General features: G+C 41.6%; 1 protein-coding gene across 1 annotated transcript in view; it reads right to left on the bottom strand.

Moving 5' to 3' along the window:
- The window catches only part of GALNT17 (polypeptide N-acetylgalactosaminyltransferase 17), a 431,957-nt gene that overhangs the window by 251,043 nt on the left and 166,073 nt on the right, over positions 1 to 14,841 (bottom strand). The window contains exon 2 of the mRNA XM_024764132.1: positions 10,665 to 10,848. Within this exon, the coding sequence (XP_024619900.1) occupies positions 10,665 to 10,848 (184 nt within the window). The remainder of the gene's footprint in view (positions 1 to 10,664; positions 10,849 to 14,841) is intronic.

Genomic DNA, 14,841 nt, shown 5'->3' with positions numbered 1-14,841 from the left:
GCGGTACGTGGGTCTCTCACTGCTGTGGCCTCTCCCATTGCGGAGCACAGGCTCCGGACGTGCAGGCTCAGCGGCCATGGCTCACGGGCCCAGCCGCTCCGCGGCATGTGGGATCCTCCCAGACCAGGGCACGAACCCGTGTCCCCTGCATCGGCAGGCAGACTCTCAACCACTGTGCCACCAGGGAAGCCCAGACCAGGGGTCTTTAAGCAAGTAGGGTTGCAGGCCCTATACAAGCTTCCACATGTCACTCTTGCAACTTCTGACACTTTTACCCCAAGAACATTCCAGACCCCTGTCTGAATCACCAGATTTATTCTAAGATTTCCATCTTTTCATAACAGGCAGGAAATGATGAAAATGGAGTCATTTGATGCCCAGACCCCAGCACAACCTGGAGGATGAGGCAGCGCTTCCTCTTCCCTCTCTCAGCTGCACCCCCTACTCCCAACCTCTACCCCTCACCGAAGGTTGGCTTCTGAGGCCCAGTCACGCTCCACACCGGAGCAGCTTCACAGAAAGTCTCAGAAATCAAAACTCCACTGAGGACATAGGCTTTCTACAGCCAAGGCCACAGCTGAACAATGCCCACTCTTTCAAAACTCTCCTTACTACCTTAGAGGTTCTCAACAGAGGGAATTAATTCATAGAAAGCAGCCAGGACTTCAGACCAGGAACACTGCATACGGCCCAGCCACCTACATTTTTAAACAAGTTCCAAAGACCTCCCTTTGAGAAACACTTTAAAATATGGTTTTTTAAATATTCAGCCCTTTTCATCAAAAAGACGATTTTACTATGTGGGGAAAATAATCATTTCAACTGGTGAAAAAGTAAGAATACACATTACACTGACGACTATGGATTAGAATACACATTACAAGTAAGTAAGAATACACGTTACACTGACGACTATGGATTACGGCAGACTAGAAGCAGGGGGCAGCTGTCCCATCCCACCAGCCTTTCCAAAGTCTCCTGTGCCCTCAGGACACCCGGCTGGACTTCCTCAATATGGAAGCTGTGGTGAATCCCAAAGGTGAGCCTCCTGATCTGTCCTGGAAGAGCCTTAGGAAGCGAACGTTCCTTCCCAGGCGCTCACCACAGCCTGGTGTCTGTCTCAGGCCGGTCCCCTGGAATTCTGTGCTGACCTGGGGACAAGGGAATGCCCATTACCTTAGCCTTGAGTTTTCCATATTGGAGTGAGGCACATAGTTGTACCCACATTTCATTCGGGTAGATACTTTCCTGAAGATTCTGTCGTTAAATCTTGCACGGTATTTTAAGGATAAGGGGTATGTACGGTAAAGGAGCTTTTACAAAATAATCACAGCTAACATTTATTGACCAGATGTCATTAATTCATGAGAAGGTCTCAGAGTAATGCCTGGTATATTAGTCTCTGCGGGTCACAGGGAATAATCGATTTACTCTTCACAACGATTCTATGAAGTCGATATCACCGTTTCACATATGAGGAAACTGAGGCACAGAAAGGTTAAATAACTTGCCCAAGGTCACAGAGTTTGTAAGAGGCAAAGCTGGGATTATAACTCAGTCATATTTCCAAGTCTGTGCACTTGACCTCCACGAAAAATGCTCTTATTAAGGCTTTTAAGTGACCCAGACATGCTTTTCATACCTAGGGAACCCATGCAAGTGGGATGAACATTCAACTACAAATACTTCAGGAATTATCACCCTCACATATTGAAAGAGAGGGCACCCCACCCCCGACCCCATGTGGATTTCCCATCACTCTCCCACCCCCCAGCCAGGTGAGGACAAGCCCTAAGCAAAGAAGTTCTCCCTGGTTACGCCTCTAGGTGAAATCAACTTTACGGTAAGACATTTCCTGAACCTAATAATATTACAGTATTTATTTTTACTGAGCTTTACCCACCCCCCAAATACCGTATCTTTTAAAGAGGATTTCAACTATATTACACTATATACTAGGAGGTCTCAATAGGCAAGGGTTAATCAAATTCAGGATACTGCCCCTTTGGTAGCGGAATTTTGGTAGAGTTGGAAGGGGTAAAAGGGAACAAGAGAAGAAAACGTAGGAAGTAAACACACACAAGTACACAAACATGCATGCACACACAAAAACACTTTCATATGCATGTACACAAACACACAGGCGTGCACGCATGCACATACACTCACTTCCCCAAAGGAACTGTCCCGTCTCTAAGACTCAGAATTTTTTTGCCTTCTAATGATACCAGCATGGAGTAGAAAGTTCCATCCCACAGATACAGATGGGTAGGCAGAGGCACCTATGTGTGTGGGTATGTGCACAGGCCTGAAAGACACCCACACAGCTGGGTTCGAATCTGGGTTCCCTCACTGCCTGACTGTGTGACCTCAGGCAGGTTGGTTCACCCCTCCGAATGCCCCTTCCCTCATTTATAAAACAAAGACGGTCACAGCTACTTCAGAGAGTGGTTAAATTTAAAAGAGATCAATAAAACATACAGCACAGTGACAAAAACATAAAAGGCAGTCAATAAAAGGGAGTAATTATTGTGGTTAGCGGTTCAAAGACATTCCTAATCAGGCAACTACTTATTATTTCAACCAACAAGGATTTGTTGGATGGCTACCCGCTGTGCCCACGTCTGTAAAAGAGAAAGTTTAACATAGGATTCCTGACCTTCTTTAAGGTGCTTTCACTCTAGTTGAAGACCAGCCTGTAAGACGCAGGATACCCACCATCAAAAGAATGACTCAGAAAAAACAAACAGGCCAGTCTCAGCTATAATCATCAAATGTGTCCTTTTCACATGGGATGGAAAACTTGAGTTGGGTCTTGACCAATGAGTAGATGCATTCCACTAAATGATAACACCGTAACTTACATACACACAGACTCAAAAGACCCGCTGGACCTGGATGACTGCAAATCTCTGCAGTCGGGCCAGACATCATTCCTGACCTCCAGACCCAAATATACAATTGTCTGCTAGATGTGACGTGAAGACGGTCCAGAGACATCTCACACCATGTGTGTCCAAAGCAGACACTGTCGGACTACGGCAACTTAGAATTGGTGGCAATAAAGAAAAGAGGAGTCTTTGTGAGTGAAGCAAAATGAATTCCAAAGAAACCTGACATCTGGATTTATAAGCAGGAGGCCAAAGGAGAAACTGAAGATATCGGCAGGAGAAACTGCCCATAAATTACCTACACGGTCTGGGAGGAGAAAGCAAGCCATAAAATGTATGCAGGGTTATCAGCTGTGGCTTTAACAAGCTCAGACAGATTTCTGTGCTGCTAGGTGGCCCCTCCCCCATATTATGAGATAAGTGGGCAGGCAGATAATTAATATGCCACAACATGATATAGAATGGGATATCTTGGCAAGGGAAAGGAGTGGAGGTTAATAAAGCCTTGTCTGGCTTCTGGTGTCTGCAAACATCACCTCCTCACTGGCACACACATAGTCAAATAATGAATAAAGCCAGACAGATGAATCTCATGGTTCCCTCAAGAAAGCCATAACTATGGGGAACCCTGGACAAGCAGCATTGCTACCCACCTTGCCCCCACCTCCCTGCAAAACATGAACCTCTCTGCAGGATTCTCTCCTGGTTAATGAAATCACTTCCACTCTGTCTCCCAAGCTAGAAACTTCTGATTGCACCCAATTCCCCCATATCCAATTAACTGACTCATCTCACTGATTCTTAGAAAGTTTTCCCTGAATCGAGCCCTTCCACTCCATCCCTACTCAGTCCTTGGTTTTTTACAGAGAAATCACTTCCGTGAAAGGAATAGGATAATTATAAAACACTCACTGTATTATCAAGTCTTTCTCTTCTGTCAAGCAATGCATAGCAAATGGTTGGCGCTCAACAGGTGTTGAGTGGGAAAAGAGAGATTTTATTTAGCCATCCTGCTCCCAGCGTCCAATGCCTCTAACCTTTCTCCACATTCTTGTCACAGTTAAACATTATTTTTTTTAAGAAATTACCACAAAAATACAATCTTGACTCAAGTCCTTCATTGGCATCCAATGACAACGACGAACATCACCACCTAACACAGCAGTGGCACATAAGGTGCTTTAGAACCTGCCTCCCCCTTTCCCTCCAACCTCTTCTTCCAAGATTCACTCTGGAGACCCTATGACTCAACCCAAAGTTTCTGTGCTGTTCCCCCAGCCCTGAAATCCAAGAACTATCCCAGTCCTCTTGCACATGCTGTTCACTCTCTCCAATGTTCTGTCTTCACCATTAAGATCAAGGTCACCTCTGCGCTGCCCTCTGACTCTCCCAGAAGTGCACATCCCCTTATCTTAGTTTCTAAGGTCCTCTGAAAACAAGTCAAAGGATTGCAAAGCCCCACCTGCCTCCCCGACTCGCTTTGATTTCTTAGGGGGCCAAGATGTGCCTGTTCCTCACCATGTCTTTAGCACAGTGTCTGGCAGACTGGGGACTTCAGTCAAAAATCATTTTCCATGATTTAAAAAAAAAAAAAAAGAAAGGAAAGAGAAGAAAATGAAAAAAAAAAAAAAAAAACAGACCAAAGAAATAGCACAGAATCTAGAAAATAAGCCCATTTATGTATAAAAAGTACAAAATGTATTCCATTTAACAGCTCCAAATAAGAGAAAGAGGAAGCATTATTTCCAAAATCATTTTGAAAAAGCTTTGGAAAAAAAAAAAAGGACAGACATTTGAAACAAAAGATACATATCTTGTACCATATTCTAAAATAAGCTCTGGATGGGTGGGAGTGATGGAAAAGGAACACAAAACAGAGTAGAATATTTATAAGTACTCGTTCTCTGCTTTAAAGCAGTGAAGAAACGAAGATGGAAAGATTGACAGTTGGGGGTTCATACAAATTTAAAATATCTGTCCTGGGGAAGAAAAAAAAAATCACAGAATTAAAATAAAACAGAAAACATTTTGGAATCCATTTGCATGAAATGTGACCAACAAATGGTTAATCCCACTATTATCCCCAAATTCATTCATATTTATGAGAAACAACTCTGTCAAGAGTAATGTAATAATAAACCAATAAGAATGAAAGCAACTTGAGGTTCTGTATAAAATTGCGATGGAATTAGCCAATTTCAGTTCTCTAAACTCGAGAGAGCTTTTGGGCAGTGTCATAAGCAAGATCTTGCCCGTGCGGGGATAATTCCTCCTGGGCTTGGGCTGCATGGGGCGGAAAGAAAGTGCTCTGGCCCCAGACAGCTGCCTCCCTTCCTATCCCCTGGGCTCAAATACCAGGGGAGCAGCTTCTACAGGCAAGGCCCTTGCCCTTCTTTGGAGGCAAGGATGAATTTGCAACTAACCAAGGTTAATTTGGTACCTTTGGCTGTGGAGCCCAGAATTTATAACGCTACCTCTGGTTACCATGTATGACCTGTGGGCAAGCTCTCAAGTTCATCTTTAATTTCACCTTCAAATTCATCCTCCATATAGCTGCCAGAAAAATCTGAAAAGGCAGAGGTGGTCACATCATTCAACCCAGTTCTCCAACTCTTTCTTCTATTATACTTTCACCCTTCTACCTTGCACTTAATTTTTTGGTGTAGATTTACATTTATGGCATAATTAAACTTTTATTTTATTAAAACAAAATACATACAGTCTTATCCCATTTCTGTACTCTCAATGTTTCTAAATAACAATCATTATGCTGCAATTCCGGATGTTTAAATTTTAGATATTTTCAATTGATTTTCTGTTTCTGACCATAAAGGTTTAATTTTCTTATACTACCCACACCTCACATACACATTTTGCCTCTTCTTTCTTCCGACAGAGTTATACCATAACTTGTGGTTTAATACCTATTCAATATTTGTATGGTTATACTGTTCACAGCTCAGCCACAGAATATATGGAATTGCAATTCCTTTCTTGAGGAACTTTTGGTTTTTTTCTGTGCTAATAATTGCTTTCCTTTTTCACAAGCTTTGTGTGTGTGTGTGTGTGCCCATCACTAATTCAGTTCCAAACTTTCTGAAAGAATGGTAAAAAAGTTTTTTTTGTTTGCAAAGACAACAATAGCAAAAATAAATAAGGGGGACTAAATTCGTTTCTTCACATCAAAGAAAACCATCAACAAAATGAAAAGACGACCTACTGAATGGGAGAAAGTATTTGCAAATCATAAATCTGATGAGATTAATATCTAAAATATATAAAGAATTAATATAACTCAACAGCAAAAAAACCCCATACAATCTGATTTTAAAACGGGCAGAGGATCTGAATAGACACTTTTCCAAAGAAGATATACAGATGGGCAACAGGTACATGAAAAGATGCTCAACATCACTAATCATCAGGCAAATGTAAATAAAAAACAATGAGAAGGACTTCCCTGGTGGCGCAGTGGTTAAGAATCCGCCCGCCCATGCAGAGCACACGGCTTCGAGTCCTGCTCTGGGAAGATCCCACATGCTGTGGAGCAACTGAGCCCGTGCGCTACAACTACTGAGCCTGCGCTCTACAGTCCATGAGCCGCAACTACTGAGCCCGTGCGCTCCACAACAAGAGAAGCCACCGCAATGAGAAGCCCGCGCACCGCAACCAAGAGTAGTCCCTGCTCGCCACAACTAGAGAAAGCCCGCGCGCAGCAACGAAGACCCAATGCAGCCAAAAAAAAAAAAGAGAGAGCTATCACCCCACACCTGTTAGAATGGCTATTAACAAAAAGACTAGAAAAACAAGTGTTGGCGAGGATGTGGAGAAAAGGGAGCCTGTTGCACTGTTGCTAGATATGCAAATTGGTGCAGCCACTATGGAAATCAATGTGGAGGTTTCTCAAAAAATTAAAAATAGAACTACCATATGATCTAGCAATTCCACTTCTGGGTATTTATATAAAAAACAACAAAAACAGGGCTTCCCTGGTGGCGCAGTGGTTGAGAGTCCGCCTGCCAATGCAGGGGACACGGGTTCGTGCCCCGGTCCGGGAAGATCCCACATGCTGCAGAGTGGCTGGGACCGTGAGCCATGGCCACTGAGCCTGCGCGTCCAGAGCCTGTGCTCCGCAACGGGAGAGGCCACAACGGTGAGAGGCCCGCATACCGCCCCAAAAAAAAAAACACTAATTCACAAAGATATATTCACCCTCCCCATGTTTACTGCAGCATTATTTACAATACGCACAATATGGAAACAAACTAAGTGTACACAAATGGATGAATGGATAAAGAGAATGTGATACATACAGATATGAGTCAGCCATAAAAAGAATGAAATTGTGCCAACTGTAATGACATGAATAGACTTTGGGGGCATTATGCTAAGTGAAGGAAGTCAGAGAAACAAATACTGTAAGATCCCACTTATACACAGACTCTTAAAAAACAAACCCAAGTTCATTGACAGAACAGATCACAGTTGCCAGAGGTGAGGAGGGGGTGGGGATGGATGAAGTGAGTCAACAGGTACAAATTCCGGTTATAAAATAAGTCATGAGGATGTATTGTACAGCACGGTGGCTATATAACCTGGTATTAGTTTCAGGTATATAACATAATGATTCGATATTTGTATACATTTTGAAGTGATCGCCACAATAATTTATTTATCTAAACTTTCATTGAACTATTTATTTCTATCTTATTCTTAACTTCCAAGACCTCTTGTTCTCTGATTATCACTTTAACATAGCACTTGATTCTTATTTTGTGAATAAAACAAAACATTCCATGAACTAAGACATTAATTATAGTTTTAAAGTGTGTCTGTTTCCTCCAAATGCCTTTTCTATTGTTCTTCTTCTTGTTGCTAAGGCCCTTTATAATAGAGATTCTCCTGAAATGTCTAGGGATTCTGGTTCTCCTTTCTTACTTTAGAGGAAGACAGCTCTGTGTAGATGGATGAGCCTTTATACTAATGTTTAATGAGTAGAACCCTGACATTTCGGGGATGCGGGGGACCTATCAGATCTATTGGCATTTCTCTTAGGTTGAATGGCTTCCTTAGAGTGGATTCTTCCAAATCTGGACTACAGGAGTGTGAAAGCTTGCAGAGGTAATGAGGCCAAGGGTGTCCCCACTTAGTACACAGCCCTATCTTCTGTCATCTTATGAACTAAAGCCCAGAGTTCACCATCTCCAGGGAATAAACCTCCCATGTTCCACCAGGTAGGGAAGGGCAGCGTCTGGCTCTGTAAAGTTGAAGAAAGAATCTGGGGACACAGCTATAATCCTTCTATTCAAATCTACCTCCCAGCCATCAGAGGTACCCAGAATCTCCAATTCCTGAGTCTCTGGGGTTCTGAAGTGTGACTAGGCTATATTCTTCTGCCCTTCCCCCCACTTCCCATCATATGTATAAGGTTGGGTCTCAGCCTCATCCAGTTTGCTATGTCAGTTACCATTCATCCATCCTCTTTCCATCTTCCAAAACTTTGTGGGTGTTTCTTCCCTGCTGTGGGAGCCTAACCTGTTTTTGTCCCTTAGAGTCTGTCATCCTCTGTAGTCCTTTACTATCATCTTAGTAAAGTTTCCGGAGGGACGAAATCTAAGTGGTGTATTCCAGCAGTCCCCAAACATTTTGGCACCAGGGACCGGTTTCCTGGAAGACAATTTTTCCACGGGCGCGGGGTTGGGGGGGAAGGGGGTGGTCCAGGCGGTAATGCGAGCGACGGGGAGCGGCAGAGGAAGCTTCACTCACTCGTCCACCGCTCACCTCCTGCTGTGCGGCCCGGTTCCTAACAGGCCACGGACCAGTACCGGTCTGCGGCCTGGGGGTTGGGGACCCCTGGTATATTCAAGCCACCATGCTACACTATAGAGCACCACGGAGCTGTGTATTCCTGCCTGGGCGTGCCATGTTTTTATCTGCATCCCCAGCTCTGATCTTGCTATTCCCCTTCCTACTTGTCTTTATCTGTCTCCGTTCTTTAATTTTCTAACCCTTAATGGGCCTTCAAGACTAAGCTTCTGCGTCATCTCAAGCAGGAAACCTTCCCAGATCCTCCCTGTACATACTGTGTATGTCTCTGGCCTGACATACCCACATAGACCACAATGTGCTGGACTGACCTGCTTGCACATCTGTCTCCCTCCCCAGACAAGAGTATGTAGGCAAGGGCTATCTTATCCAATGTTCTGCCCCTAGTGTGGGGAAAACCATCTGGTACATAATACGTGCTCACTGATATTGTTCAACTGACCCATTCCCACTAAGCTCCATGTTGGAAGCATCTTCATTCTCACAGGACTACAAAAATAACAGCTCTGTTTATTTGCCAACATCCAAATAAGAAAGGCTAATCAGAGAGCACCAGGAAATGAAAACAGCCAGATGTTTTTGAGAGCAAAAGTCCAGGAACACAAAATAGCTTCCAACAGGGGTGATGTATGTTTTCCTAGTGATTCAAAATGAATATATGCTTATTAGGCAGAGAGAGAGATTTAAGTTTTCTCAGCTAATGCTGCAATTTTAAATTCATTTAAGGTAATTTTCCTTATCTTGAATCTATTTTTCTCAGTAACCAGGATACTTAACTGATTCGTACAAAACCCATTTGAAAAAGAAATAATCTACTCTAAGCAAGGGCACACTGCAAACGAAAGAAAGAGAGACACCACAAATCTAACAGAAGATGAAGTTATCTGTTTGAAAAGCCAAGGAGGACTACTGCCTAGAAAATAGGATATTTTCCCCCAGCATCTTGATTTTCCCACCAATCTCTCTTCTCTCTTTCACAAGGAGAAAACAAATAATTCTTAAATCTGAGAGCACAGAGCAAAGACCTCTCATAAACCAACCAAGACGCAAACAAACTGTTTCAAAGGTAAGAATCTCAAACAAAAATTGTAAGTTGAAACAATCACAGGATGTACTCTTTCACCTACCAGCTGGGGAAAGCATTATTTAAAGGCTAGTACCCAGTTTGGGAAGGGTCTAGTAAAGTTCCAACAGGAGCGGAAACTTCTATAAACTTTCTGGAGGAAAATATCACTATATGTATCGAAAGCCTCCAAAAGTACTCCTACAATGTGATCTCAGGATTACACCTTTAGAAGTGTGGATTAAGAAAGTAAATATCAAATCAATATACATAAAGATTTGAGTGGGGAGATATCCATCCAAGTGTTATTTATAATAATGAAAATGTTTAAATACATTTTTTATCAATTTTTATTTATAAAAATGAAATTTTATCTTATAAAAATTGTAAATATTTATAATGTTATAAATATTTCACATTTATAATAATGAAAATTTGGAAATAATCTAGATTTCTAACAATGAAAATAATGATCATAAGTAATAACATCAGAAAATGCTCATGAAATAATAAATGAAAAAAAGGATAAATGAAACACATCATATGCTCATATCTGTATAGAAATAGACTCAAAGACAAAATACTAGTATTTTACTAGTCACCACCTCTAGGTAATGAGATCATGTTGATTTTTAAATTTTTACTTAAAATTTTTTTGTATCACGGACCTTTCTCTATGCTTCTGTATTATTTTATAAAAATTAAAAATTCTTATTTAGCTCTATTTATTTTCATAATCAATAGTACTATTTATTGATTATGGAGGAGACGAGATAAAAGCCCCTCCACTAGGTACAAGTAACACAAGAAAATGTCACAGACGTGGGTCTACACCCAACCATCTGATAAAGTAAGCTCCTCTGAATGACTGAATCAGAACTTACTTGGTGGGACGATAATCCGGAATGGAACGATCCAGTGAAATTTTTTCACTGAGGTAGGAATTGTAGCCATACTTCTCATGGGGTCCCTTGGCTTTCTCTTCTTCAGCCGGGGAAAGGGTAGCAGGAAGGCCCCCTTTGCCCCGCCCACCATAACCTTCAATGAGCCCAAGGGATTTAGATAAACCTAGAAAAAGGAGGGGGAGAAAAAGAATTATTTGAAAATCACCATACCAGGATATGCCACTCAGGCTCAGATATAGCTTCAGTGGAAATTTTAACATTACCCGTTGCAGAAAAAATTATGTTCTCAATTTATCGATATCGGAATATGCCCTGAACACATTTCAATTGAGAGGAAGGTCAGAGCAACTGTGAGGTGTGGGGTTAAGGCTGGTCACCCATGAAGAGCCTCTCCCTCCTTCTGGGAAATGGGGTGGATGGCAGGGGCGGTCTATGAAAGGGAGAGACTGCCAAAAGCAGGGGACATGTGGACCAAGAAAGACACACAGAATGGGACAGAACTCGGGCTGTCATCCCTGCCTGATTTCCTTTCTTCATGATCAATTACCACAAGGCGAGATATTCCAGGAGATGCACAGTACAACACAGAAAAGGCAGCGATAAGGAACTTCCAGACTGCAGGTGTTTTTGCTTCGTTTGAACAGAGAATAATATACAGATTGATTTTATCATGAGTTTAAAGTGTGTAACCATCTGCCACCGTTCTATACCTAATGGTTTTATTTAAATCTCATTTAAATGGCAAAAAGGAAATACAAAATGTTTGAGAATAAATCACAGAGAAGAAAAACCCATAAGGGTGATAACCGTGCCCAGAAGAGTAGAAGGCCTCGGTAACAAGCCTCATCGAGCAATTGCACGTTCCCAGGATGGTGGTAGCTTTATACCTATTGTTCCAGTAAACGATAAACAGCTTGATGGGTAATTTTTAAATCCTACAGTCATGGGAGGTTTTAATTCTCGGCTTGAAAACTTTTGCTGTTAAGGGCTCTCATTCTCTTTTGCTATTTCAAACGCTCAAGCTACCCCGTTCACCGTCAGGCGTCTGCACACACACACCCCACTTCCTGCCACGGGCAGGAAGACCATGGACCAGAGATGTAAAAAGCATCCTCGGCTTTCATGGAGGGCAGACCACAAAGCCTAGGAGGACCACAGACTCCCAGGAAGGCATCCTCAAGTAAGTCAAAGGCCAGTAAACCTGCTCCGGTCACAGGATGCGCCTCCACCCCATAATGGCAACACCTGTGTTCCGTTTCCTGCTTCTCTGAAAATAAAAATTTATTTTCTGTGATATAAAATCAAAAAGGAAAGGTTCAGCAAGCATCTCAGGATTGGTCTCAAGTGAACATCATTTCGCTACCTGAGAATCATTTCCACCGTCCATGGTGTTTTTCGGGAACCCTTGACATCTTTTCTGCCCTCCACCAGCCCAACAGAGGAACCATCAACTGACAACTGGATTACTCCAACACTTCCTGGTCACAAGAAGTGACCTGCTTCCTGGTCTTTAATCTCTCATGCCACATCACCGTGCACCAACCATTCCAATAACGCCACCTTCACTGTGCTCCAAAATCTGTAAGGACTCATCCCAGGTCGAGTACAGACACCTGTGTTGGATTTTAAAATCACTCCCGACAGGACATTACTAGTGGGAATGCACAATGGTGCGGCTACTTTGGAAAATACTTTGGCAGTTCTTCAAAATGCTAAGCGTAGTTTTCCCGTATGATCCAGCAGTTCCATTTTTTACCCTAGAGAAATGAAAAGATATGCCCACTTGAAAACTTGTACACAAATGCTCATAGAAGCATTATTCATATTAGCTGTGTCTATCAACTGATAAGTGAATAAAACAAAATGTGGTACATCCACGCAATGTGATATTATCTGGCAATAAAAAAACTATCTTTTTAAAAAAGTACAGATCTTCCTCAACTTACAAAAGAGTTACATCCCGATAAACCCATCATAAGTTGAAAATATCGTAAGTTGAAAATGCATTTAAAACATCTAACCTACCAAACATCATAGCTTAGCCTAGCCTCCCTTAAACGTGCTCAGAACACTTACCTACAGTTGGGCAAACTCATTCTAACACAAAGCATGTTTTATAATAAAGAGTGTTGAATATCTCATGGAATTTATTGAATACTGTACTGAAAGTGTAAAACAGAATGGTTGCATGGGTACAAAATGGTTGTAAGTGTGTTGGTTGTTTACCTTCATGTCACGTGACTGACTGGGCGCTGTGGCTCGCTGCCGCTGCCCAGCACCATAAGACAGTACCGTACTGCATACTGCTGGCTCAGGAAAAGATCAAAATTCAAAGTATGGTTTCTACTGAATGCTTATCACTTTTGTACCATCATAAAGTCAAAAAAATCATAAATCGAACCACTGAAAGTCAGAGACTGTCTGTAGTGATATATGCAACACGAGTGAACCTTGAAAACATGCCGAAGAAATAATGCTGGACAGGAAAGACCACATACCGTATGGTTCTGTTTACCTGAAATGCACAGAATAGGCACATCTATAGAGATAGAAAGTAGATCTGTATCTGCTTAGGGTGGTGGGTATTTGGGGAGGGAATGGGGAGTGACTGCTAATGTGTATCGAGTGTCTTTTTGGGCGATGGAAATGTTCCAGAAACAGAGTGTGGTGATGTTTGCACAACTTTGTGAATATACTAAAAGCCACTAAATTGTACACGTTCAGTGGATGAATGATATCATGTGAAAAAAATCTCAATAAAGCTATTTTTAAAAACCCACTTATGATAGACAATTCTATTTCCAGCAAGATGGAAGGCTAAAACAACAGGAAAACTTTCCAGTAAACTACCTAGAAATTCTGAATGAAAACATTTTTAATACTGTAAATGCATAGCTGAGCTTGCAATAAGTTAAAGGAAACACCCAGAGGTAAGTTATAATCAGAGCTGAGACTCTATCTGCTGGGATGGGGTGAAGGATGCATTGCTCATTAACTGAAGGCTGGCGTTTTGGAGCTCAAACGTGCACAGAATACGGGACCTTTCGTACGCCTTAAATGTTTCATAATTTCTCATTATGAAGGTACTGAGTTGATCAGTGGCCCCCTGTCTACTCTGAACCTATGAGTATGACCTTATTTGGAAATAGGGGTTTTGCATATGTAATCAAATTAATATAACTGGCGTACTCATATGAGAAAAATTTAGAGATAGAAACACAGATACACAGAGGGAAGAAGGTCATTTGACAACAGATATTGAAGGATACAGCTGCAAGCCAAGCAATGCCCAGGATTGCTAACACCTCCCAGAAGCTAGGAAAAGGAAAGGGAGGATTACTTCCTAGACCCTTCAGAGAAAGCATGGCTCGGCCAACATCTGGATTTCAGAATTCTAGCCTCAAACTGTGAGAGAAAACATTTCTGTTGTTTTAGGCCATCAAGATTGTGGTCATTGGTTATAGTAACTACACAAGATGAATACAATCAATATTAAAAAACAGAGTGGAATTGGATAAAGAAAATATAGACCATGACAGTACTAACCAAAAGAAAGCTGGAATCACTCTATAAACATCAGATAAAAACAGACTTTAGGGCAAACAGCCTTATGGGGATGAAGAAGGTCGTTACATAATGATAAAAGTTAACAATCCACCAGAAGCTCTTAGGAATTACAAACTACCAAGCACCTAACAACATAGCTTCAAATTACGTAAAGCAAAAATGGACCACATTACAAGAAGAAATTAACAAATCCACAATCATAGTGGGAAATATTAACATATCTCTCAGTACTGAACAGATGAGGACAAAATTTTAGCAAAGACACGGTAGAACTGAACAACAAAATTAAGATGTTTGATCTAATGGACATTGTACCTGACTTTCTAATAATCGTGTATTCTCTACAAGAGTATATGGAACATTTAAACAATTGACAGGCCACAAACAAGTCTCAGTCTAGCTTACAGATCATCTTTGAACATAAAGCAATAAAAAACAGAACCCAACAATAAAAATACCACAAAGGATTCACACATTTGGGCAGTTTTAAAAGACTTCTAAAAAAATGTGGGTCAAATAATTAATCATATTGCCATTAGAAGTTACATGAAACTAACAGAACATGAAACAGTACATCTCAAAGCTTGTA

Source organism: Neophocaena asiaeorientalis, unplaced genomic scaffold (assembly GCF_003031525.2).
Source record: "Neophocaena asiaeorientalis asiaeorientalis breed wild unplaced genomic scaffold, Neophocaena_asiaeorientalis_V1.1 scaffold490, whole genome shotgun sequence".
Lineage (NCBI taxonomy): Eukaryota > Metazoa > Chordata > Mammalia > Artiodactyla > Phocoenidae > Neophocaena > Neophocaena asiaeorientalis.
This window is presented reverse-complemented; position numbering and strand designations above follow the sequence as displayed.